This window comes from Engraulis encrasicolus, chromosome 4, assembly GCF_034702125.1.
Source record: "Engraulis encrasicolus isolate BLACKSEA-1 chromosome 4, IST_EnEncr_1.0, whole genome shotgun sequence".
Classification (NCBI taxonomy): domain Eukaryota; kingdom Metazoa; phylum Chordata; class Actinopteri; order Clupeiformes; family Engraulidae; genus Engraulis; species Engraulis encrasicolus.
Window position 1 is genome coordinate 30,485,158 of NC_085860.1, and position 27,238 is coordinate 30,512,395.

A 27,238-nucleotide genomic window follows, 5' to 3' on the forward strand; every position below is an offset into this window, starting at 1 on the left:
TGTATGGGTGCCTCAACACCCTTCAAATGCACATATTCAAATGAGTTGGGCAAGATACGCAACACAACAGATAATTATTCAAACAGTTGCTTAAGCTATTGGTCGTTTGATGAAACTGTTTAGTTGAGTATGTTTTTAAAATGTCACCCAATTATTATTATTAGCAAACATTGAACATTGAACATTGACAAGTTCACCTCATCTGACATCCTGTGTTGTCCACATCCTGAAATACACATTTCACTGCCACAGATGAATTAAAACTCCAAACTCCAATGTAGTGAAATTAAAAAAGGCAATCCAAAACATTGTTTGCTACAAAAAGAAACAACTCTTTAAAAAGCTCAAAGCGACTAATCCATCATCAAAACAGGAGGTGACAACGGTGGAACAAGCTTTCGACAGAAGACTTCGTGTGTAAACAAAAATGGTGGTTGTGTATTATTGTATCCTTCAAAACACACTGGCGCGGAGTGACAGATAGTGCCCTCTGATATTGCGGTTGCAACACCAACTCCCAGTCCAACAGAGGAGATTTCACAGTAGTTTCATCTGTACAACACTACCCTGTCTTTTTGGCCAGGAGGGATAAACGGCAACTTTAATCTTCTCATATTTAAAAAGGAAAAAAAGAAACAACATGCTTTTGCAATTTGTCTGCAACTCCCCAAATGTTGACTTCATTATCTAATGCTGTTCAGCCGAATAGGTGAGCCTTAACACTGCAACTATAGTGACAAATAAACGTGCAAACAAAAATGACATCAGTTGAAAATGTTAAGATACTGATTGATCAGTGTCTTTTCTATTCTGGCATTTCAAGATATACAGTATACTGTATATATTTTTAAACTGGTGTATACTGGTGTATATGGTAGCTGATCTGGTAGCTTCTCTCTCTTTTTATGAGTTCACTTAGTTCTGCAGCATCTTTTTTTCTGCATTAGACTTTAAGCACTAACAGAATGCGGTACAAAGATGATCTTTGGAGCACTGCCCATGACAATTAATTAGATTAGGCTGCGTAACCACAAAACTGTTCCAACTTAAACTCAAACGGGAGGCTTCATTTGGAAGCTCATCAGGAACAAAAGTAAACAAGCCAACTTTTTTGCCAAGCTTTGCCAGGTCAAACGGCCAATTTGAACGCCCCAGCGTGCCTCCCTCGTGCATTCCTTCTTTGGTGTCCTATCTATCAAAGCTGATCTTCAAATGTTTTCGGCTGTCTGAGAATTCTGGATGACCTGAATGATACACAAAAGGGTTGAGATTTAATTTCCGGCTAAAAACCCATTTGAATTTATATAGAAACCATAACAATGTAGATGTCTCAAGGACTACTTCAGAGCACAAGTTGGACTTTGAACACAGGGTGAAAGCGCTCCATTTTCTGGCCTTTTTTGCATTTTTCTTATGCTTTAATAACAGGAAACCTTGAGCTGCAGCTCATATTTTTTTAAGTTTTAAGGGTTTTTTGGTGCTACCTCTGACAGTAATCCTTTTTCCATCCAATTCTGAAGCGACTTGTACCTTGTGTCGATTTTATTTAAAGCGACAAAAGTCGCGCCAGAACCGTTTTCCATCAAAAAAGTACTTGAAGCGCATTGAAGCTACGTCACAATGCCTCTCGTTAATCCACATATTTCTGTCGCGCTTGGTCGTTTTCCATCCACTGCGTCGCTCTTTTAGAATGTTTGTGTCAAAAGAAAAATAGACTTTATCGCGCGTGAGAATATAGCCTTGACCGACAAAACAAGATGGACAGTCTACGTGTCGTGTTATTAATAATCAATATACTATCCGCAATAATTGTGATCAGGAAAAGGATGACAGCCCGGAGAAGGCGACTCGCATAGCCTACTGTGATTTTTACTAGTAGACTACTCGCAGATAGCCAGTACTAACCTGGCAGCACCAGGTGCTGTTTGTGGTGGGAGATGGACGTGCCAACATAGCCTACGCTACGGACCGTCAGTTTATGACTGATTTTCGAGTTAGCAAACATCTGTTTCGAGAGAGAGACTATGTGCTTGTAGAGCCACATATGAGGCCTGACCCTGCGAGCAGGGAGAGCAGAGGTGTCGTTGGGGAAACGGGTGGCACAATAGCACTTTTTAAGTTAGCTTTAGGCACTACAAAACAATTACAATTTTACAAACAGCCCCTGGCAAAAAAAGTATGGAATCACCTGTCGTGGAGGTTGTTCATTCAGTGATTGTATTTATTTATTTATTTTAAGAAAAATGATGAATCACAGACCCGACCCAAAACTGCCTAGTCTGAACAGCAAGGGCATCAGGAAGGCAATAAAGGACTATACAAACGAAATAACTTCACACTTCTCTGACAGCAGACAGAGGCAGGGCATACAGGCCATCAGACTACAGTAGGCCTAGACCCGTGAGAGCAACACCTCCCCGCCCTCCATGACCAACCCCTGTACCTGTCCTCCTGTCTGAAAAGGACTAGCTAACATCAACTGAATGAACATCTTACATCAGTGTTTCCCAACCTTTTTTGTCTTGTGTACCCCTAAGCCTTTTTGTCATACCATGAGTACCCCCTCACTCATGCTCTATATCCCAATGTGACTATGCTCCATGCAGTTTTTTTCATTTTTCCAAGTACCCCCTGCAGTGTGCTCACGAACCCCTAGTGGTACACGTACCCCTGGTTGGGAAACACTGTCCTACATCACAGGTGATTTTTTATTTTGTCTGAGGCTGTACGCCTAATCACATGGTAAAATTTGCAGTCTCAAGTCAACACTGCTTAGAGCATATGGTCCCACTCATTTTAGTGTTATTGTACTGTTGAATTAACACTTGAAGAGTTGAATTTAACATTATAAAGCAGAGGAGAAGATCCTGAGTCAGCTGAGGAGGACACTGAGGCAGCGGCAATAAGAGATACCCTGATGCGTCACCTGATGCCTCACATGCATTTGTGAAAGATCACAGAATTCACATCAAGTGAATATGTATATTAAAAACAAACAAACCATTCATAAAAATGCATTTAATAAATATTCATAATTAGTATTAAATATAAAATAACATTAAATGGTAAGGCCACTTGGCTGCTTGAAGAGGCAATGGGCGGGTTATTCTGATGCTCCAAACTGGCGCTTGACGGACGTTCTCAGAGAAGTTAGCATCTCTCCATCTTCCTCCTCCTGCCTCTTGACTTTTCAGTAAGTCAGACAGCTGCTGACTCTATGCAGCTAGTAAAGACTTTTTCTTCAGTGGCCTGCGAAACAGGCGACTACCTCCTGCTGCACCTGGGGTGGGGCCTGGGGGCTCTGAATCCTCCATGGTCACTTGTCCACTGTAGTCTTCTATTACATGAGGAAACACATAAAATACAAACACATTTAATTAAGTTATCTGAGACATGGTATTACACTAGAGTTTTTTTTAATCCAAGTTAAAGGGTGTCAACTAAGCTTGAACATATTAGCCTGAAGTAAGCGTGAACATATTCAGTTCCAATGATTTAATGGATATCAGTGTTAAGAATATTTTGAAGCTGTTTATCAAAATGACACCTCAACCTCTGACAAGAGAAAACTGAGTACACCCCTATTTGAAAATGCATAGAAAGGTCTTCAGTGAGGCATGATTTGCTTCAGTGTTTTGAACCATTTCTTGTGGACTGATAGTCCCAAGATAAAAATTTTGTTTTAGATGGTGTCAAGTACGTGGACAGTACCCAAGTCAGTAGTTCGAAGACAACAGTGTGTTTTGCCTCCAGTGAGGCATGGTACTAGTACTGACATGGTTTGACATGAATGCTGCCAACATTTGGATGCTTACAATACAGGTAAGTTAAAGTGAATAAAGTCCTAAACACTGCTTGTCTTCTGTTAAATTGAATAGTGAGAGCGTAACGTTTCGTCCCTCAGGTCTTAATCAGGCAAAGTGCATCCTTGACAAGCAGTAGGCCTACCAGCACTGTGAGTACCAGTGATGAAAGAAGTGCAGGGCATAGTGTCAGTGTCAGACAAGTCACCTAGAGGCAGTGACCGAGGCAAAAGGTTACTCCAGCAGGAGACCTTTTGCATATGTACTATTTAAACATGATGTCCCCCAATGGTGTTATTGAAGATTTTGACATCAAACCATTCTTGTACATCTAAATTTAACAAAAGAGAAGCAGTGTTGCAGACTTTATTCACTTCACTGGACTATTCTATTACTCTTTCACTGGATTAATACTTTTATTGTCCTGCACCTGGCTCTTTCAGGGCATTTTCGCATAGGGGTGCCGGAGTACTCACTTTGGTCAGATGTTGCATTGTTTAAAAAAAACAAAAACAAAAAAACAACTTTTGTGATACACAATATTAGCATGAATAACATGACATTCAAAAGCATGATGATCCTGACTTACCAGCACCCTCTTCTTCCTCATCATCCCCTTCATCCTCTTTCTCGTCTTCCACACCAGATTGGTCATCAGGGGGAACTATTTGTACAGAGCCAGACGAACAATGTTAACAGTGAGAAATCGTTTATCAGATCCATAGCTTCATTAGCAAAAGTCAGTCCTCGTCTTTCTGTTTACTTAACTACTGCGCTATTTCTCTTTGAGTATCGTGTCCTGTTTGATACAAACATATCATTACTTGTGCGAACGACATACGAGGGGGGAAGATTACAAAGTAGACCTAGAAGACATTTATGTAAACAGCTGTACTACCTGGAGTCCTATGTGACACCTGAGGCTATCTATTAGCAAGTTTACAGTAGCAAGTTCCCTGTCGGATAATGTAGCTAGGTTAACACCAGCCTCCTACATCAACAACAATTAATCCACTCACCGGTGCTGTCAACAGCAGAGGACCTCGCAACCACGACCGGCCTGGCACCCAGTAGCTAGCTGGTCCATTTCTTCGAAAAAATCAAAACAGCGTTTTCCCCCAGCCCCATTCCTTGACGCCTGCCTTTTCTCGACCAAACTTAGCTTTCAAATTCTCGCGCATATAATAACAGCACTGCGCATGTACGAACTTCCTACGTCGCTTTAACGCTTTTCCATCAATTTTATGTCGACTTATCTCTAGCCAATCCACCTTTTTAGAGCGATATAAATGAGGTCGACAAAGCTGGCGTTGAAGCGACTTAACCGCTTTTCCATCACTTGTGTCGCATCAACTTTTTAATGCGCATTATTTTAAAGCGACTTTATATTGGATGGAAAAAGGATTAACGCTGCTGTAGTGGCATTTCAGGTAAGGCCTGGTCTTAACAGCCTTGCATTATTTTAATAAACATCTTCAATTCCTTCTGCGATTCCCATATGTGGCACATTCAGGCCAACTGAAAACCGTGCTGGTGCCCGTTGCCGCACCTAATCGCAAAATGGCCGTCGTGTTCAAGCCACAGATCTTAGCATTCGTGAACCGGAAAGTTGGTTCGCAATGCAAACCGCAAAGTACCGCAAAGTACCGCAAAGTACCGCAAAGTACCGCAAAGTACCGCAAAGTACCGCAAAGTACCGCAAAGTACCGCAAAGTACCAAGTTTTCTCCGCAAACCATGATGACAACTTGGCCGTCAGCAGGTTCATCCGGTCAACACAGTCACGTACGGAAAGAGTTCAGAGCCCGGTATGAATGAACACGGGTGGTTCGCAGATAAGCACTTAAGTGCAGAACGTAACTGGTGCGGGCACCGGCACCAGCTCCATTCTGGTCGGTCTGAAAGCCACAATAGTGTTGCATTAAGTTTTTAACAATATTATCTTGTACACGTTTGATCATGCTTGAATGCTGAGAAAAGCATTCTTCAGCACATCCCAAAGACTCTCAATGAGGTTGAGGTCTGGACTCTATGGGTGCTAATCCATGTGTAAAACTGATGTCTTCTGCTCCTTGAACCTCTCTGGTGTTGTGATTTTCAACTCATTTACTAAACAACCATGCCAAAAGACACATGCCGTGGACATGGGTATAATCATAGGCATCAGCAAGGCGACTGGTACCTTGATGACTTTTTATATCCAGCGACAGATTCGGTCCAAAGGTTATATAAATGGCAGTGCTGCAGTACGTCTGATGTATGCTTACTAGTAGTGACGAGGGCTTTCCACATAGAATGATACATACATTGAGTGATAGCTACTGGTGAGCAGGCAGTGCCTACCACAGGTTTTCGGATGCAGCCCGGGTCTCATGAGAACATGCTTACCTTGGAAAGCAGCCCTTGTGAGAGTGTGCTTACCTGGAAGACGAGTCCTCGCTTGTGTGCGCTCTGCAGAGAGAAGCGGCTGAGGCGGAGGTAGTGTGTGCCGTACAGCGCCAGCTCACACAGCAGCCGGGACACACTCTCTGGGGACGCCCCCGATAGACACACATCAGGCCGCACGTCAAACTGCACAGAGTCCTAAAGCAGGGGGAAATATGTGCTATAATATTCAGTACTAGGCATATGCAGTTATATAATGTACAGTCTGTAATGGAAGCTAAATTGGTCAAGCTGAGAACCTGAGGAGGCTATAAAAAAATGAATGTAGGTTCTTCATTTTGTTTTACATCCAGAGCAGAACAGTATATCGTTTCAGACTTATGAAAATACCTAATAGCAGTGGGCATATAAACACAAAATCCTGCTTGTTGAGAAGTGTTCAATTGGGCCTAAATAAATTAATTAATTGTGCATCGCAGACGCTAAGGCCGTGTGAATTTTTTCCCAGCAGGGCACAGCAGTGGCAAATGACTCATTTCCCTACAGGGTGTCATTGTATTTGGAAACATATGTGAATGCAACCCAATATCCCCTCTGTTCTAGCTGGATCTACTTCACATCTGCCGTTTCCTGAATTATTAAAAAATGACTTTTTTCACATTTTGTTGTGCAGAGCATATTTACAAGCATTCTACTTCACATTTTATAATTGCATTGCCATTCTTTTAAATTTTACTGCTTACTTTTTAATTAGAATCGTGTCTCGTCTTTGTGTTTTTTTGGGGGTTGTTGTTGATGCTCTCGTGCATGAATTAATGTTAAGCACAGACTTGCCTACATGAGTCAAAATGCCTGTCCTAATGCACAGTATCCAAGGAAATAGAAGCAGAGAGTGCAGTTTGGCCCAAGCTAAAATGTAAGTGATGGTCAAAAAGGATTCAGGGACTACAATCTACAGCATTTTCCAAATCACTGTGTACCTGAGCAGTTATTACAGGTGTATTACACTATTTCATGAGTAACTGGAAAAAGGTTAAAATAATTATAAGCATCTAATTTAGTGAAGTACAACAAGAAGTATGTGGTACTGTATTATACCATTCAAGACCAAAGTATCCATCACTGGTGACCGCACACTATAAAGCTTAAGATTGTCAAAGATGAAATGCATGCTCTTGCAGCAGCCAATGCTGTGATCTAAAACAATGAGTGGCTTCTTCATGATCTCAACTCTTCTCAGCATGGATGTGTATTTTTTGAGAAGAGGAAAAACTAACACTGCTGATTTATAGCTAATCATCCTACACTCTGCACTGACGAGTTTAGTTTAGTTTAGATTATCGCCTTACTTGACAGACAATGCATATGCACAGGGCAGTTCCAGTACAACAGTTAGCTAAAAAGATGATTTACATCTGTGGTCCCTGGGCCACACAAATGAGCCTTCATATCTGGACCACTGTTACCTGGTTGAGGGAAAAGCTAGGTGAGGCCACACCAAGCAGCACGTTGAAAACACTGCTGGTTTTTGACTAGTCGTCATGAACTCTGCTTAACAAAAATTAGGCTTCTAGTCCAGACAATCTAGCTCAAAAAGGGCAAAACATGGGACACATTCCAATAGTAATGGTTCCTACTTTTTAGCGATCCTAAAACCCCCTTGCATCACATATTAAAAAAAACTACCAATTTATATTCATATCTGGACCTTGTTACCTGGTTGAGGGGGAAGGTGGTGGAGGCCACGCCAATCAGCACGTTGAGGACATCCTTGACCAGCTGGCTCTGGGAGTCCAGGGGCAGGGGCAGCAGGGGCGAGGGGGTCTGAGTGGAGCTCACCAGCCTGATCTCACCCTCCCACAGCCGGTAGAGCTGGTCGAAGGCCACCCGGCCTCCCTCGCTCAGGTACGGAGACACCGTCTGACCAGGGGGACTGAGAAAAAAAAACGAATGCATCCTTTTTTTAAGCGAAGTTACTGTACAGAAAGTGATTGAGGCCCAGCTTGAGTAAAGACCATGAGGGTTTTTTTTTACTATGGTATGAATATGTATGCAACACTTTTTTTTCAATCAAAAGGTACATTTGTGAAGTGTAGTTTTGTTTTATTCTACCTTCCTTAATTGAAAGACCAATATCATATCCCACAGAGAGCCACATACTGCATCTCTTAGTACAAGTTTTTTTAATGACAATGTCCAAAAAATGTACACATGCGCTTTAGATGTAGATCAAGTTAAACTTATTCAGCTTATAACAATAGGTTATGTGCGTGTGTGTAATGCAGCAACACTGCATTGTGTAAAGTGTCTGCATGTCTTGCATGTCAGCACAGCAGCTGGATGTTGGTCCTCTTACCAGCCTATGGACTCCCAGCAGCGGCGTCTGCCGGGCTTGAAGGTGCGCAGGGCCTCCCACACATCCAGCTCCGGGATGGGGCTGGGCTCCGACTGGGAGTCTGGAGTAAGATTGGACGCCGACTGGAATCCTTCATCCTCAGACTGGTCCAAGCATGGAGGAACCTGGAACAAACAAAAAGTACAGATTGTCATTTTCCAGCAAAAGTATGAATTATTTTAGGACATCATGGCAAAGAGGAGAGAAGTCACCCCACCCGCCCGGCGTCCAATGTGTCACCAGGTTACGAATAATGCACTTTCATCACAAAACGAAAATGCATGTTTGACACTATGGAGAACAGAATCCAAATGGGGTAACTTGTGCTCCTTCACTATAGCCATCTCTGAAATAAATAATTTCTGTAATCTGTCATGGGTTGCTGCCATTGACACCTTACCCTGATGGCCAAGCCAGTCACATCTGCATTATTTGGCACAGGGGGCAGGTCCAGTCTGACGTCCAGGTCTGCGGTACGCGAGTGGTGCAGGGCTCCGAACAGCGACAGCCTGGTGTCCCTCTCGAACCGCTCCTCCACCTCAGCACCCTGCCTCAGAGCCAGCAGACCCACCCCTGGCGGGGCATCCATCAGGGCGACTGAGCTGCACAGACCCCCTAGATTGCCCCACTCCTCCCCACACACCAGAGCCCAGGCCCTGGCCTCCAGCCTCTGCAGCTCCTCGCTCTGGTAGCCCCCCAGCGGAGCCCTGCGCAGCACAGGACGCTCCCGCCGCATGTAGTCCTTGCTGAAGGAGGACGGGGGTGGAGGCACCGAGCCGGCCAGCTGCACCAGGAGCTCCAGCACGGAGTCCAGCTCAGTCAGTCCGGAGGCCGGCCCATCCTTAAGCTCTCCCAAGAGCTCCTCGAGCCTCTCCGCCTCCTCCGGGCACCCGGACACCCGCAGGTTGAAGGAGATCATCAGCATTTTGTTACGTGAAGGGGTGGTGCTCAGGGGGCTAGGCGGTTTGGGCGAGCCGTCATGGAAAAGTCTGGCAAGGAGAGCCCCATAAGCCCGACTGCGGAGCGCGCGACGCACACCTTCCCGCGAGATGCCGCCCAGGGCGCGTCGCTTCCATGATACTCCTGTCAAACTGTTGTCACACAGGGCCCCAAGCAAGTCTGTGATGCTGCTGTTGTTGCAGCTAATGCCGCCTTTGTCGTGACAGGCTGACATCGTAGTCGGCTGCCGAGTGAATCAAAGCAACTGCACAGAAAACTGAAAGGGAAAGAAACACGATGGTAAATAAACATTACTGTCATTTTAGCGGCCTTTACATCGAATGTCAATGTTATGGTGGGGCGGTCTAAACGAGACAGGCGTGCAAAAGTAGCTCGTACAGCACACGAAACGCGTGCAACACTATTAAATAGTTATCTACACGTCTGGGATAGCATTTTAAATGGATATGCTTCCAATTAAAACAGATAGGAGATATTCGCCGACTAGGTTCGTATTGGCTGGGCTAGTCACCATCATACAGTAGGACTATGCTTGCTCGCGCTTAACAACAGTATGGACATAGAACCTTGCTTTTGTATGACAATGGCATGATATATGCAGTATGAGAAATGCCTGCCTTAACAGATATTTGAGGGTGTTGTGGCCGTTACATGTAATTGATTATGCACATGCTAACACAAGACAGCTTGCTAGCAAAGCATTGTATTCACTGAAATCATAAGCTAGCGTTTTACCTGGTGAGGTGACCAGCGTGCTCTTGCTGTTTCTCGGTCAGCCACGATTACATGCATCGTTCTCTAAAAAGCTGTGTTGTGTTAAAATATTATTTAAGAAAGTACAGTCCATTGCGGCCATTCCATCCTACTGCGCTTCCCTGACAACATGAGACTGAATTCAACAATCCCGCCTATTTGCGAAAGGGATTGGCCAGAGCAGAAAATTAACTACATTCATTGGTTAGAGGACTGCGCTTACTTGCGTGACAGCTTCCGGCAACAAAACGCGCGCAGGAGCTCGGATGACGCCTGTGATAACAGAGGCTGGCCTTGACTGGCCTAGGTAAGGCGAGTAATTCTCTACTGTATAGTGGTGATGATGATAATAATAATAATAATAATAGTGACAGTAATAATAATAATAATAATAATAATAATAATAATAATAATAATAATATGGCTGGTCTAGCACCCATAGGCCTAGGCCTATTGCATTTTATGTTTAGGTGTTTTGAACATTTTCCCCCAAAGAAGGATATTGGCTTGAGTTAGGCTATTCATGATGTGTAATAATAGGCTAACGTGTCTTTCTGTTTCTGTGGCTTTCTGTGACATTTCAGTAAGGAAAAGACAGAGACTATTGAAACACAGTAGGACTTCAGAAAATGTTAGTAGGCTACAAGGACACTCACTTATTGAACAGTGAATTGCTTTTTGGCCATGCACAGCAATCTCTGTGGCAGCCAGTGTAGGCCTAGGTTATTACCATTGAATAAAGTTTGAAATGAAGTTGAGCCAGATAGGGAGGGCTTATGCAAACACATCAGGGTTATCTTTGAAGACAGACAACAGCCCACCTGCATGCCCTTGAACTCATAATCCTCTCAGCACAAAGGGCAATTCAAGGGTCAAAGCCAGTTGAACACAGCTACGGCTATTGGACAGTGTGATTCAATAGTAAATGTCCCTGAGTCCAAGGCAGAGATGTCTACCACAGCGCTGTTGGCTTTCCACTATGAGATTGCAAAGGCAAGGACAAGAACTTGTCACTGGGCATTTTTCAACAGCTGCACTGGAAGGAAGGAGGCTTCCTATCCTACCCAGGGTTGCCAGATGAGGCTGACGATTTCCAGTCCAAGAAATGCTGAAAACCCGCCTGGAAGCACTAAATCCCTAGCCTCGCGACGCCATCCTCTGTACACCACCCAAAGATTAATTGACGCGAGTCAACAGTCGGCTATTCGCCCAGACTACTAAATACCGCCCAATTCTATTGATTTCTATGGTCCATAATCCATTTCTACCGCAGACGGCCATCCTAAGCTGCCCAATCTGGCAACACTGATCCTACCACACACCACTGCTGGTTGTGCTGCTGTGAGAACGGGCGATATTTTTAATGGCTGTGGTGGTCTGATGAAATTCACCCTGTGCTCTCTGGATGATTGGCGAGAATGCTCTTGCTGGCAAGCAACCAGCAGGATGATTTAAGGCCTTGCAGCAGGGCTGTGTGGGCTGTGGAGGTGGGCAGAGGAGAGGAGAAGAGACCTGTGCCTTACCAGGGCCGGTGCTGCTATGCATAGGCAGACTAGGCAGTCGCCTAGGCTAGGGCGCCAAATGTCTTAGGCGCGCCAAGTCCCACAGAATTAAAAAAAAGAATCGAAATAAAGCATCAAGTTTTATATTGACAATTATTATTAATGGACACTCATTACATATGTAGGTAGTAGATCAACTGTGCTCGATCAGATGTAGTGCATGACACTATGTTTACACATGCCAATATATAATTCCATCAAAAGCAAAGAGGGGTGCTCGCCTAGGGCACCAAATTGACTAGAACCGGCCCTGTGCCTTACTCTCCCCTCAGCTCCAGAGCACACTGCTTTCTGCTGCTGTGCATGATTAAAAGAGTGTTTCTCCTTGGCTCCTGTTGGCATGCAGGAGAAGGAGACATTCCTCTAAACTTGCTGTCTGCCTCGACAGGTTGTCCGTAAGTAATATGGTGTAGGCAGCCAGCTCTGTGGTGCATCTTAAAAGTCTTAATCTGGTGGAATCTCAAGCCAGCAGCGCAGCGGCCCCCTCTGTCTCTTCTAAACATCAGCAGCCTCATAAGTGGGGTTGTGATGAGGGCGCGCGGCAGGTGTGCTCTCTTACGTAGCGCTGGACGCCCAGGGCCCAGCAGTAGTTTTCATCAAGTGGTTGTTGCAGTAGTTTCGCTCAGGGGGGGCTGAGCACACATCTAAATTAGGCGGGTGCTCATTCAGAGTACTGCCTCCACTGCGAAAGTAGCGCCCTGAGGCCCACTTCACTGGCATCAGTGTCAAGGATGAATGGCGGCTGGGACTTTGAGAATAACACCGTTGGCTGAATCTCAACGAGCAGCACACTCACAGCTGTTTGGATGCATAACTTATGGAGTCAGCTAGAGCCTTGCATTTGTCATTCGCATAGGCTACATAATGTGGAGAAATCAAGTTATCAATTTTGCTTACCAATTTGAAAGTTGGGTGAAACTTAACAGTGTATGATGATCATACAATCAGTGACATGGAGATAGAAACCCTCAAAATCTGACTCGTATGATCTGGAGAAAAAAAAAACTATAGATATGGAAAAGTTTTAAGATAAGTTTTTTAAGATAAGCTGCTGGCAAATGATAGAAGTCATTATTACACTTTGCAGAGAATTCATTCATGCCAGCTTCGGTTCTCAAGCAGCTGAGACAAGTCTGACGTAATGTCACGCCTAAGCATCCTTTCAACAACCTCCCTGTGAAGAATCCCATGGGATATAAGGTCATTCTGTTCATTTTGCAAGAAAGTTATACTGACAGGCTTATGTTTCTTCGGTAAATTGCCCTGAGGGAAAAAAACTTTGTGCATGATGTATCATTAAGTTATATTTAGGCTACATAATCCTATATTACAAAGCACATCTCTTCAAGCACGACACTAAAAATGTAAATGCTAAATAATCCCAGAGGGGGACTTAATTCCCCTGAGAACCATCTTTACCCAATAGGCATGGAAGCTAAATTATATATGTACGCCATACAGAGCTGTAAGAAGGGATAGTGAAATGATTATGCGTATCATTTTAGTGTAAACGTTTTTTTTTTTTTTTCTTGGGCATTAAACTGCATTTTAATCAGTCCACTTCAGGAATACTGAGCTGTAACAGACTCTTATTTGTACATGCAGGATATCGTATATAGCTTTAGTCCATTGGTTTAACCAACTACAATAGCATAATCCTTTCATCTCAGAAAATCAACATTCCCTGTTGTATTTTTACTGTGTATCCAGATGTATACTGACATGTAGCCTGAATCTTCCAAATGAGTCCTGTCCTTAGAAGTTCATGAATGGAAAATTGTGTCTTTGGGAAATTATGTCTTTGAATAAGATGACACTGACTTGTAACAGAGTGATTGTGTGTGATGAGTTGTTTAGTGTTATTTCTGCATGTTTATACATGAAAAAAAATGAAACAAAAGAATGATGGATATAGGCCTAGTGGTGGAAGGAGTGAATATAACATTATAGTTTACATTATAGTTAGGCCAAATCATACTTTTCTTCTGTTGAAATTGGCCATGGTCATACAGTACAGGAAAAACTGTGCACGTTTTTGACCACTACAGGAAAAAGCTGACAATCACAATGAATGGTTCCAACCATTCTTCTCTTCAATGATAAAAAAGAGAAACCAATGCATTTAAATGCATTATTCACTTTCGGTCTCTGGTGCCTGATCTTAAAATGTAAGTAATCAACACTTCACCTCACACGGTGTGAGTGCAGGTGCAATCAGAACTGAACCTGGGATGCTTTTAGATTTTAGGCTGTAAGATTAAAACTTTGAGGATGCACGTAAATATGCAAAACTATGCAAATACATAGCTATATCTTCTAAAATGAAATTAGAACAATCCAAAACGTCTTTTTTTATTGTAGCTTCATGGAAAAGATTCAAGAACAACTATTTTGGCAGCAGTTGATACAATAGGCGTTAGGACCAAAAATAACATTTTTGTCCCTTGCCCCATATCATCCACAGAACAACAGCCTATTCCATTCTATATCTTCCCCCACTACAATACTGCTATAATAACAATCACACATGCATAATGAAACACATGCAGTGACAAGAGAAGGTGGCACATCCCTGACAATGCAGCATGCCATCCCTGGGCTCTCTGGATAATGATAGGCTGAGTCTTGAGGAAAGAAAAAAAAGCATATTGAGAAAAATGTCAAAAAACTAAAACAGGACAGGAGGCAAGATAGTGCACTGTGTATGAGAAAGTAGCACAGCCTATTTACACTCCCTTCACATTATGCACACAGCAGCCCAAACACTTCACAACTTCAAACACGTTTCGTCATGTCAGAGGGGACACAAAAAGCCTTTGAACATGCGAAATCAACTCCTACATCTGTTTTTGGTCAACTGATGTTTAATTTATTAGAACAACTGTCTTCTCACCTAGCTGCTTCTTTTGCCATTTGCACATTTCCCACTCACACGTATGCTAATATAGTTTATCGGTGAAGCGATAAGACGTTATCTTTCTCCCGCTGTTAACACATTTTGAAGGAAGGTGCAAAAAGGAGTCATGAATATGGGTGACTCTGTATAGGCCTACATGAGTCACTGTGGTGTCTGGTATGCTCCTCAAAAAAACCTGTAATAAATGCAAAAAACACAGCAAATCTTTTCAGTGCTTGGTCATGGCGTGCAAACATTGAACATACGGTATAGGCAAAATTTGATAATTTTTTAGTGTCCACCAACCATTGGTACAATTATGTCTAGGTTTGTCTATGCTGTTCAACCAACTGTTCACCATTACATGACTTTGTCTTGGACTAGACTCAGCTTGCAGAAAGATGTTTTAGTTTACACCTGACCACCTGCTACCATTGGCCAACAGTGAGCTTGCTTCATTAGAGGTGCACTTGACTTGGTAATTAAGAGCAGTAAATATGCAGCTGTGGCATTGCCTTTCATCTGTTGGTTCAAGTTCAAGTTGTAACTTATTGTCATTCTGTACACATGGAGGTAACAAACAAGGAGGCATTTCTACAAGGTCCAAGGAGTGAGATTTCAGCATTCATTGTATTCATTTATACATCCCACATCAACCCTGCACACAGAACCGGTTTTACCAATAGGCAAACTAGGCAATTGCCTGGGGCTCCAAGAAATTTGCCCATTGTAGGGGCCCCCAAAAGCCAGCTCCACCATGGTAAATACCAGCTAAAATAAATCAAGAGTGTCCCTTTTCTGAATCCTGACAAGGGCCCCAAAACAGTTAAACCCCCCGCTGCCTGCAGGACATGTAGGCCCCAACACGATGCAGTAACTCATAACATTGTGGAAACAACCCTGCAACCGATAAGAAACCCATGGTTTCTGAAATGCATTGCTAAGATAACTCATTCATATTTGAATAAATGTGGGCACTGTGAAAGTGTATGTGTAATTTGAGCATGCAGTCCCTTGGACATTCTCCACTTAGCCTGCGATGATGGAGTGACCACTCTGTTTGGATGTTTTGTGTATTCCCTGCTGCCACACACAGGCTTGCCAAAGTAACTTTGTTATTTTTTTGCACCTGGTAAGCCATGTCATTATCTTGCCACCATCTGGTCCAGCACTCAATCGTTTTTAAAAAACAAGAAAAAAAACCCTGCACTTCATACACAGCTGGGGTGATTGTAATAAACAGTGCTTGTGAAGTGAGTTACAAAAATCTATACCAACTCAAACATCTGCACTCACGAGGGGTCGACAAACAATTCGTTCCTTGCAATCAAAGTGTTTAACTAACTCCAGCAGGAGAAGCTGGATCTTGTGGGTAAATCAGGAGGGGTTGGGATAATGAAGTTTTATTATTCTTCATTGATGCCAACGTCCTGAGAGTCCTTTTTCCTGGCTGCATATCATGCGTCAAATCACACAGTGCGCTCATAACTTTGTCTCCATGGGAGTAAGGCCTTCCTTTGATATCGCTTCCGTTGCTGAGAGACTTGTTATGGAAAGAGACAAGAGACATGATTTTCCCTTTCATCGTATTTATTTTTCTTTATTTTGGTAATTCTAATAATATTTCTTTACACACTTGTTTTTCCCCACAAGGGCTACAGGAACGGTGCTTTTTCTTTGTTCGCATGCTCTACATAGATCTGAATGCTGCCTGTACCGCTGGGTAAATCCTCATCGTGAATAAACATGTGTTGGAGGGAAGTTTGTGAACCCCAAGGAAAAAAGGTTTTGCATGAATTAATCATAAAATGTGACAATGTAAATTAGAACTAACAGACTTTTCCTTCTGCTGTATCTAAAAATATTGAACATTCACAGTTGTTGAAAAAGTTGAAAACATTTCCCTTTACCACTCACAGATGGGCACTGGTCTGAAGAATGTAGACACACTTGAAATTAAAAGTTTTTTTAATTATTATTATTATTTTGTACATATTATAAAATGTATTACCATTTACAGTATCTGATAATAATACCATGTTTTTAACAGGTTTTCTGGGTCACACTGCAGTTTTTTGCTGGATTGGAGGAATCGCACACCATAATAAAAACTTCATGAACAGTTCTTTTTCTCTCCCCATCTGGTAAGTTGTTTTTTGTTTACATCTGTGTATTAGACTGCCACAACATCCTTGAGTAAAATGAAGAGTTCCCACAGTGTTGTTGAGCTGTCCAGGTCCTGAGGCGACATGGCATACTCCAAAACCTCGAGGCTCACTTTGCCGTTGCAGTAGGGGGGGATGTGCCAGGGATGCATTGGGACTACAGGTTCCATGGATTCCGGTGAATGATGAACCTGCTGGCTAAAACTCTGTGGGAAAACTCCCTGCTCCCTCTTCACCAAAGCACCACACCAACACAGTGGGGGTGGGAGATGCTGTGAAGAGACGACATCCTGGTTTGGAGTTGCTCTGTTGCATCGGGGCCCGGACAGCTTGTAGTGGCTCCAGGCACCATGAATTTAAAATTTAGGCTACAAAATTTTACACAGTGCTGTGGCTGGCTGACTGTCTGTGAGAACGAGGTTCAATAAAGGCCTTGGTCGAGGTACCGTGGCAGTGGCCTGCATCAGATTTATACAGCAGTACTGAGAGGGGGTTGAACGTGTGAGTAATTCTCAGTTATTTGTCTTTACGAGATGAATTATTCATCGTTTCATCCTTGAGCTTGTGTGGGCTTGATTGACAGCCTAAAAACTCCGGTTGTCTTATTGCTAAAGAAATATACATGTTTCTCACATTTGTATAGCACTGGACTGATAAAACTGACTATAATGTTGCTCTTTAATTTGCATGTGTGTGTTCTGTGTCCATAATGATGGTGCCAACTGTAATGGAATGAAAATCAACTGCTACAAACAGCATTATAAACTTTGTGACTTTATATTCTGTGAGCTGGTAAAATGTTCCATACCCAGACGTGATGCATTAAATATTCTACAAACACACACCACCATTTTATAGCCAATATCTCATGCCACCAGCTCCACATTCAAGTCTCACAGTGCACAAAGAGGGTTATTCTGATGCATCCCATGATAAAGAATATAAAGAACCAGGGGCACCGCTAAAAATGTTGGGCCCCATGAAAGATTCAAATTTTGGTCTCCCAAAATGACAAATTATGTTATCAGCATCCTTCCAGGGGCCCCGTCAGTGCTGCCGGGCCCTTAGCATCTGTAACACCTTTCCCCCCTCGAGTCACCCATATAAAGAACACTCCTCCCCACTAACTGAGTTCAGATCCTCTTCCTAAGGGCTGGGGATGAACCACCTCTCGTTTCAATATACTGTATAAGGATTAAAACAATCAGCTCTGTTGAGCCAAAAAAAAAAAAAACCAGGAACATTTTACATGGAGTCAAACACTGCTTTTTACATCTCCAATGAACTCCACTGAAGACAAAGACACACTCCACACCAGCGTCATAAATGAAAGTTTCTCTTTATTATTAAGTATGCATGGGACATCCTGGATCTCTTTGACCACACACAACTGAGAAGTGAGCTACCCGATTGGAACAGATCACAGCGTGTAAGAGGGGGGTAATCTTCTGAGCTGCCTCTGATGAAAGAGTGACCGGGGCTCTTAAACATCGTCTACTGCACTTTTACACTCCTCGGGTTCTCTTAAAGCACTGCACGTTTACGAGGAACGAACAAAAAAAAACATCATCTGAACAACAGCACAAGAAATTGGATTTCTCAAAACCAATGCATTGGATTACACAAATAGAATACAGTGTCAACAGGATACTTCTTTTTAACAAAGGCATATATTATAGAACATGTAGATTCTTAAAAATAATAACTGCACAGCAGTAAGAAAGGTCACTGTCAAGTGTAAATACAGTTGCTTTCGTACACACAGTGGGCTAGCTTGGAAACACATGGGATAAAACACACCATCGGAACAACCTGCGCTATTGATTAAACACTCTACTTAGAATACTCTTTTTGCATCAAGACTAAACTGAGGAATGGCCAAAGTCGTTGGAAACATTCTCGCATTCCCCACAACTCCTCTTTAGGTGTGTTTTGGGCTCTCACCAATGCCATCCACCTCCTACAAAAAGCACACACCACAGACAACCCCCCTCCTCCCAACACCAGCCTCATCAGTACCCTCCCCATACCCAGTCCCCCTCCCCCCCAAAAAAGCACATTTTTATTTCAGAAAATAGCCAACATCACCACTCAAGACGTGCGTCTCCTATTGGCACATTATGGCAGCAAGACACATCTACCACATTAATACCACATTGTACACCACGTCTCAAAGACGCCACTGTGCTCCTATCAAACGCACTGTACTTGCCATCAGCACTCATGTTATTGATAATAACAATAATAGCAATAAGAGTTTAATATTCTCAATAAGGCACGTAGTGGTAACAGAAAGGCTTTTAGAAGAAGAAGAAGAAGAAGAAGAAGCTTTGCATGGGGCACACAGACTTGGTCCGAATGGGATGGGGGGGGGTAGCAATAGAAAGAGAAAAGGAAAGAGAGAGTTGGGGAGGGGGATGCTGAAAAAAATCAGCAGTGTTAAAAGCATGGAGTCAGCAGCCTGCATGCAATTAAGATCAAAAGCGTCCCCCGCTGCTTCCATTATGCAGAGTGAGTGTGAGTGGGCAGAGCCAAGAGCCGGCAGGCCATGCCGCTCAGGCTGAGAGGGTGCTCATGCCACAGGATGGGAGGCATCCGAGCGATCTGGGGGCTACATTTCCAACCATCTGCCGCTACGCTATGCCACGGCACTGCTGCCTGGCAGCCGATTTTAGCGATGTGCTGCTTTCAGATAAGTGTTGTCAATGTGCGTGACAGGAATTTGGACTGGGGAGTTTGGTGAGGAAAGGAAAGAAAGAGACAGTAAAAAATAGAAGAGGACAAAAGTGGGATGCCAGATTTGCCATTGCCATATCTGAGAAATCGTGTCTGGTGGTTATTAACTTGAGAGCTGCAATAAAAAAAAAAACAAGTGGTGGGTTGGGCCCTTACATGCAGGCCTAATCTACAGTGTATGCGAGATGGATGCTTTCAAGGATTCGACGGGGTGGAAGTGCTGCCATTGTTTCTTATGTGACCTTTTGCTTGAAGCAGAACACAGTGTATGCACTGGAGCTTATATCACAGGCATGAGTTCACAGACCGCTACCCTTATAGCCTCGAGTCATTTACAGTGATTAAGAAGTAAGTCTTTTTTTTGTTAGGCAACACTCAATTTAGTACAACAGAACTTAAAATGTCATTTTCTTTCCGCAAGGATGGTAGCATTCTCCCCCAGTAGGCAGTCACAAGTCCCAATACTGCACCGCATCAAAGCAACATAAAATCAATTTCTGAAATGACAGGAGGAATGTAACTATACAATAAAGTCGACATCAACTTAAACGGCTAAATGTCAAAAGGTCTGATGACTAGGAATGAAAGAAGTTATCGCTATTCCCTTGTACTACAAGTACAAATATAAGAACACATGACATGATCCACAGCATCCGAACGGAGTTTAATTCAGTCAAATTATTACACAGCATGAGTTTGGCAGCATTATGAAATATTTATAACTTGGGAGAAAATTAGGCGATTTTCATCAAAGAAGATCATGAAATGCTGTGATCTCGTATAGTATAACAAATTGTGTATCTTGCATCAGCATGTTAATAAAATGATTCTTTTTTTTGCGAAAATAAAAGTAATGTAATTAATCCCCATCCCACCCCTAACATAAAAACTCTCTTGAAAATATAAAAGTATCAAAGTGACATTGCCAATATCAATAAACACCTCTTGAAACGCAAAAAAAAAGAAAAAAAGGAGAAACAAAAATCTATATTTTAAGTTGGTCCTTGTGAGCACTACACTGTCAACATGTGAGGAAATAAATGTGCTATTGATCTTGGTATTGGTTTTCCAGTGTTTCCCTGCAAACTTTGATTTCAAAGAACACTCATCATGCCCTAGGGTCTGTGGGCGACTGGGACCTATGAGCGGACTGGTAGCACAGGGCGCGAGAATCGATAGAAAAAATTCAATTAGAAATCAACAGGTTGTCAAAACCACCGATGCCAGCACGTCCGCCCCAGCCAGTCAAGTTATTGTTAGCCGATATCCACAGGCCTGACCCTATAGGGGACCTTTGCACACAGACAAGCATGACCACAGAGAGACACACACTTCATGTGGATATTTCACGGGCCGAGACGAGACAAGACGTCTCCCATCTGGGTCAAACGAGGCATCCGGTGTTTGTTTTTTATATATATATTATGGGCGTCATGTGCACACATTCACACGTCCACACCCTTGTACCGCATACACACACTCACATACTGTACATACACACTTGTCGTACACAGGTCTTAAAAACAATCAACTCAAGGCTATCCATTTAAAAAGTTAATATCTCCTTATAAAGCTTTCCGCATAAAGACTGCACGATTAAAAAAAATATATAATACAATTCTTAAAACTTTTTTTGTTCTCTCTCTCTCTACACAAGAAGAAATTGTAACATCTGATTATCTTATAAGAGACCAGTGTTCTGCAGGGCCCACCTTATAGCCTGCTTTTTCATTACGCTGTTACGGACAGGAAAGGGGGTAGACCATCTGTGTGTCATAATATTGCAGAGAAGTCTACGGCCGTAGCGTACCACTGCAACAGTAATGCCTATGACCTCCCACATCTACAGCTTGGCACAAACAGGGGCTTGCTGGGGGCTCGTCCAAGCGAGAAGACTTTGTGCCTCTTCACTCCTCTGTTGTCACACACGGCTGGAGGAGGCATTCTAGAGGCCCTCACTTGTGGTAGATTAAAAACTTGTAGAGCCCCCCTGCCCCCTCCCCACCTTTACCCAAGCCACCCACCAATGTTTCCTTTTCATCATTTTTTCCCTTGTTCGCAGGCCACCAAAAACAGCCATTTGCTCCACCCCTAAAAAAGGCACCGGCAGCTAGGTACCACAGCAACCCTGGACACCTCACACTTACACACACACACAACAAACAGCCACGGATACCAGCTTCCTCTGCCCTGTGCTGCCCTCCCCTCCCCACCCCACCCCCTCTCCTGCCCCTCTCCTTCCCCCTGGCCCTCATCCCTCTCTGTCATGGCCTCGTCCCTCGCGGCAGTCAGAGATCAGTCACTTTGTTCTCCAGCGCCGCGGCTATCTGCTGCAGCCGCAGGGTGAGCTGTTTACTCTGGGCAGCCGGGTCCTCATCTAAGGACATGATGATCTGAGAGAGAAACAGAAAGAGGGAGAAGGAGAGAGAGAGCGAGAGAGAGAGAGAGAGAGAGAGAGAGAGAGAGAGAGAGAGAGAGAGAGAGAGAGAGAGAGAGAAGGGGAGGATGAAAACAGTGTGTAGGGGACAATAAAGGGAAAGCATGAGAACCCCAGAAAAAAAATAGCTTAGGGCAATGAAGTCCTAAAATGTTCAGTGACTCTCAATATTATAAACTATTGGTGTCCTACTCTCTACTACACTGGAGAAAAAAACATGTGAGCGGCGCACTTACCCCGTCATAGTATTTGCTAGCATACTGGTAGAGCTGATGAAGGGCCACCTGGGTGTTGAGTTTGTCAGTGTGAGCCTGGAGAGGGGAGAGAGAGCGAGAGAGAGAGAGAGAAAGAGAGAGAGAGAGAGAGAGAGAGAGAGAGAGAGAGAGAGAGAGAGAGCGCGAGAGAGAGAGAGAGAGAGAGATGCTTTTTACAACCAATTTCCCTCAAAACCATTAGAGACGTGGTAGTGTTTTTTCAGCTAAATTATTATTCACTAATGTTGCCCATTGTCGCATCTGCTGTCTTGACCTTGGGAGGCCCAGCCTGGGCTGACTGAGCCGGTCGGACCGCCCCAGGAGAGAGATTAGGATTGGAAATGGAAGCACGGAGAGGAGAGGAGAGGAGAGGAGAGAGGAGAGGAGAGAGGAGAGGAAAGCAGAGGAGAGGAAAGCAGAGGAGAGGAGAGGAAAGCAGAGGAGAGGAAAGCAGAGGAGAGGAGAGGAGAGGAGAGCAGAGGGTCCAGTGTCTCATTCCTTACCCTGGATATTTCAGCCAAATGAGTGTTCATGTCCTGATCGCTGACTGAGACCAGCTGGCGGATGCCTTTGTAGTAGCTATGGAGAGGCAACACAGACAAGCACAGAGAAGGGAAGTGAGAGGGAGGCCGGCAGAAAGGGGTGGGGGAAAAAAAAGATGTACACTAGCGAGATCAAAATGTTGTTTAACACAGAGATCAGTGTTCATGTTCTTTCATCTTCTCATCAAACCTTTTTTTTCCTTTGATTCAATTAATGGCATGACTTTAAAAAATGTACTCACTCATCTACCATCTTCTTATAGGTAGAGATTTCCTTTGCATAGAGTAACTTGTTGCTTGGCGAGTCCTGCAAATAAAAAATCATATCATTAAATTATCACTTCTAATTAGTAAAATGAAGTCTTTGCAATGATATGCCTTTCCTGTGAAGTTGCAGCAGATTTTTCAGACCTGGATTTGGCACGTAGTAAAAAAAAAAGTCAACACAAGAACGATGGTACAGAAAAGTTTTAATTAGTGTGGGATTCTGGGCAAGTGCCCTACACTAGACTTCAACTTTTATTTTTGAAGCACGACACCAGCACTACAATTTTGAACAGATTGACCTGGTGTTGTCCAACACATTGTTTATTGAGATGAATCTGCTTGCTTGAGGACACTATTTAGCTGTATTCATTTGACGATTTTGGGCACGTGCCCTACTCCAGATACAGTGTGACTGTAATTCTTAACAGATTGACCTGATGCTGTCCGACACACTGCTTATTGAGATAAATCTGCTTGCTTTAGGACACTTCCTTTAGCTGTATAATACATCAACATCAGCCTGTATCCATTTGCCGATATTGGGCATATGTCCTACCCCAGATATATTTTTGACAGTGAGCTGGACAACACCAGGTCAATTAAAGGCACTCCGAGTATGGAGACGAATATGCTTGCTTTAGTCCACTTCATTTAAGCGGCAGCAGCCTTTGTTTGGCAACTCACCCTGCTGAGTTTGTGCTCAGTTTTGGTGCAAGCGTCCATGAAGGTCTGTGCAATGACTGACAACGAGGCATCCATCACTTCGGTGGTGTGGACGTCAAAGATGAAGTGCGGGTTCTTCAGGATATTCACCCAGAACCTCAAGGGCAAGCTGTAGGGGGGGATGCGACACGAGAAGTCAGTTTGTCATTCTGGCACTAGTGTTTGCTAGCATATCGTGACAGCGCGGGCATTTGTTGCAGCTAGCGCGCCATAATCTGATGCACTGCAGGACCAAACAAGAGAATGCTTCAGAGCATAAAATGAGGGCATATGGCCTTGTTTTCAAACCCACTGAGCTTCATATTTGAACAAGTCAACTAAAATCTAGATATTACAATCGCAGATAAAACATTCACATGCGCCTGCGAGAAAGGGGCAATGTGGATCAGTTATTCGCTTGTGACACAGTATCTTATTGAAGATGCTGCATTGTTTACATTACGGCTCGCCTTTAAAAGAAAATACATCAAACCTGGTTAGTCATGCAAAGCACACAGACCCACGGGAGCAAGTGTGAAGCTCATTTCATGGCTTGCCAAAATATTTCAAACTCAGAAAAAATGGAAATTGCTTGCTTTTTTGTTTGTTTATCTATTTATTTTGCTCATCAGTTTTTGGATGCTCTAATTGAGATGAAGAACTCAGGGACTGACTATTGGATTGACTGGAGTCCCAGAGGACCAAGCCCAACAGTAATCTCTCAGATTTACAATGGGAAGTAATGGTTTAATAAAATTAGCAAGGGACATAATTACCATGTTTGTCTGATAGTTTGGAAGCCCCGCGCCTTCATAACTAATAGAAAGGTCCCCGCTGCTTTGAAGAATCAGCGGTACACCGACCAAGTCGACAGCGTAATTGTATTGCTCATCACCCCCATTCACAGCTCCCTGATCCACATGTCAATCACGAGCGTCCATAGGCGACGCGTTAACTCAAATAAACAAACATCGTCTGGAAAGTAATTTATGCGCCCACGGGCCCCAAGCGGCAGTCATTAAGAATACAAAAGAGGGCAGTGTTTTTGTTTTAGTTTTCCTCATGACTTATTTCACAGCGAATGTGCTCTGACAGCAGTTGGCTGCGTGGCCCCAGTGGCAAGCAGAATAAGCGCGAGAAGGCAGAAGACACAGAGAGAGAGAGAGAGAGAGAGAGAGAGAGAGAGAGAGAGAGAGGGAGGGAGGCAGGGAGGCGGAGAGAGAAAGAGCTAGGGGTTAGCTAGACAGAGAAATAAAGAGAGAAAGAGGCAAATAACTGAAGAGAGAAAGAGACAGAAGTGAAGTAGAGAGAGATAGAGACAAGCAGAGAGAGAGAAAGAGGATGGGGGTAAGAAAGTGAGAGGAAGACAGAGAAGTGGAAAGGGGAAAAAACAGAGAGAAAGAATAAAGATATGCAACACACCTATTGGTTTTCCAGATGTGAATGGTCTCCTCGTCCACGTTGTCATGCTTGAGGGCCTGCTCATCCAAGAAGTCAAAGAAGTATTTAACAGCAGGCGGAACCACTGCCCCCGAGCACAGAACGCTCCGGAAAAAGTTGTCGACAAACTGCTGCAACGTGCCCTGCAACGGAAAAAAACCCCACGTGTATTATATTTAATTTGAAAGATCCAGTGAAGGAAAAGCATAATAGCACAACACAATACTCCGCAAGCGAATGATGATCTAAAAAAAAAAGAAAATGAGGATTTGGTGAACCCTGATAATACACCAAAGACACCTCATGGGAACATTATCACTCTAGTCGTGTTTTGCCACAAAGGCGCCGTGTCTGATGACTACAAATAGCAAAAACCTCAGACAACACAACAAAAGAAGTGTGCAGCAGACAGGCGCTCTTGTATGTGTGTGTGTGTGTGTGTGTGTGTGTGTGTGTGTGTGTGTGTGTGTGTGTGTGCGCGCGCATGTGTGGCTGCGAAGTGATTGACAGGCCCACCTTGACTGAGAGCAGGCGGGTCAGGCAGATCTCGGTAATGGCTTTCGTCATGGACTTGTCTTTAATGCTGCCGCGCTTGGATTTGATCTCGTCCAGCTCGTCCATCGGCCGCACCAGATGGAACACCTTGTCGTCGTCCAGCAAAGCGTTTCCTGGGGAAGATTTAAAAATAAAAACGTGAAAATCCTTCTGTGCGCCTTCCAAAGAACTTGGCACAGCCGTACGTGATAACGACTGTCACATTTTACAGTTGTTAAGTGACAAATCTGTCTGTGTGTGTCTGTGTGTCTGTGTGTCTGTGTGTCTGTGTGTGTGTGTGTGTGTGTGTGTGTGTGTGTGTGTGTGTGTGTGTGTGTGTGTGTGTGTGTATTTAGTTGGTGTATGTGTGAGAGAGAGAGCGAGAGACATAGTGTGTGTGTGTGTGTGTGTGTGTGTGTGTGTGTGTGTGTGTGTGTGTGTGTGTGTGTGTGTGTGTGTGTGTGTGTGTGTGTGTGTGTGTGTGTGTGTGTGTTTATGAGCGCACGGATGAGTGGCTGCGTGTTTTACGAAACGGTCTTATAGTAAGTATGTGTGTTTTTATGAGTAAGGTTCAGACTATGGACGCATTTTGTGAGCGTCCATATACCGTATATTCAAAACAGTTTAATTGGCCCGTCTTATTTATCTGAAGCCATTATAATCCCAGTCTTGTGGGTGGATAGCGCAGTACAGTAGTAGCGGAGACTACAGCAGCAGCATGGGAGGGAGGGGGGGGGATCACTTACGCTCCTCGTGGTTGTCCTGGCTTTGGTCAAAGGACTGCTGAGTGTGCAGAACTCTGGACAGCACCAGGGTGGCATTGTCTCGAACCTGTAACACACACACGCGCGCACACAAGCACACACACACGGGTTCACACACGGGCACACACACAGACATACACGGGCGCGCGCACACACACACGCGCACACACACACACACACACACACACACACACACAGTGGTGAGGAAAAGAGTAGTAGCACAGCCCCCTAAGGTGTGTTGTTTTTCATTAAGTTTAGAGCATTGATGAATTACCTCCACCTATCAGCCCAGGTTTTAATGAGCTGTTGATTAGCTGTTAATTAGATGTTGATCCGAGTGCCGATAAAAATCAACTGTCTAAACCGAGCTGAGGGCTGACTTGATCGCACAATGACATTCTACTACAGCACTTTCTGTACCCTCAAGACTGAACGAAAACAAAAAGTCTAAATTGTCTGTCTGAATTAACTTTCTCAGCAAACTTTTTTTTTCAGACGGACCTCAAAACGTAGTTGTCATTATTTTGTTCATATATAGGTTTCCGATGTTGTCAAACAAGCAGACAAGAATCCCAAAATGCTAAGTGGCAAGGTGTTTAACATGGGAAATCCTATTGGAGCCCAGCACAGTGTATGACAATAAC

The 27,238-nt window shown here is 43.7% G+C and overlaps 2 protein-coding genes and 1 long non-coding RNA gene across 3 annotated transcripts in view; all 3 read right to left on the reverse strand.

The window, feature by feature from the left end:
* Positions 1-10,414, reverse strand: part of tubgcp6 (tubulin gamma complex component 6) — a 50,654-nt gene extending 40,240 nt beyond the window's left edge. Inside the window, exons 1-5 of the mRNA XM_063197131.1 lie at positions 10,278-10,414; positions 8,983-9,798; positions 8,544-8,707; positions 7,904-8,120; positions 6,224-6,385 (exon numbers count right to left, since the gene is read on the reverse strand). Of these exons, the coding sequence (XP_063053201.1) occupies positions 6,224-6,385; positions 7,904-8,120; positions 8,544-8,707; positions 8,983-9,756 (1,317 nt within the window). The 5' untranslated portion in view covers positions 9,757-9,798; positions 10,278-10,414. The remainder of the gene's footprint in view (positions 1-6,223; positions 6,386-7,903; positions 8,121-8,543; positions 8,708-8,982; positions 9,799-10,277) is intronic.
* LOC134446812 (uncharacterized) lies at positions 3,029-5,205 on the reverse strand. Its single transcript, XR_010034507.1, has 3 exons — positions 4,823-5,205; positions 4,393-4,467; positions 3,029-3,337 (listed from the first exon to the last, which is right to left on the reverse strand). It is a non-coding gene; the product is annotated as an uncharacterized LOC134446812 (long non-coding RNA).
* A 7,827-nt stretch (positions 10,415-18,241) lies between the features above and the next one.
* Positions 18,242-27,238, reverse strand: part of plxnb2b (plexin b2b) — a 138,661-nt gene continuing 129,664 nt past the window's right edge. The window contains exons 30-37 of the mRNA XM_063197132.1: positions 26,577-26,661; positions 25,813-25,964; positions 25,279-25,439; positions 23,839-23,986; positions 23,130-23,194; positions 22,849-22,924; positions 22,328-22,402; positions 18,242-22,047 (exon numbers count right to left, since the gene is read on the reverse strand). Of these exons, the coding sequence (XP_063053202.1) occupies positions 21,943-22,047; positions 22,328-22,402; positions 22,849-22,924; positions 23,130-23,194; positions 23,839-23,986; positions 25,279-25,439; positions 25,813-25,964; positions 26,577-26,661 (867 nt within the window). The 3' untranslated portion in view covers positions 18,242-21,942. The remainder of the gene's footprint in view (positions 22,048-22,327; positions 22,403-22,848; positions 22,925-23,129; positions 23,195-23,838; positions 23,987-25,278; positions 25,440-25,812; positions 25,965-26,576; positions 26,662-27,238) is intronic.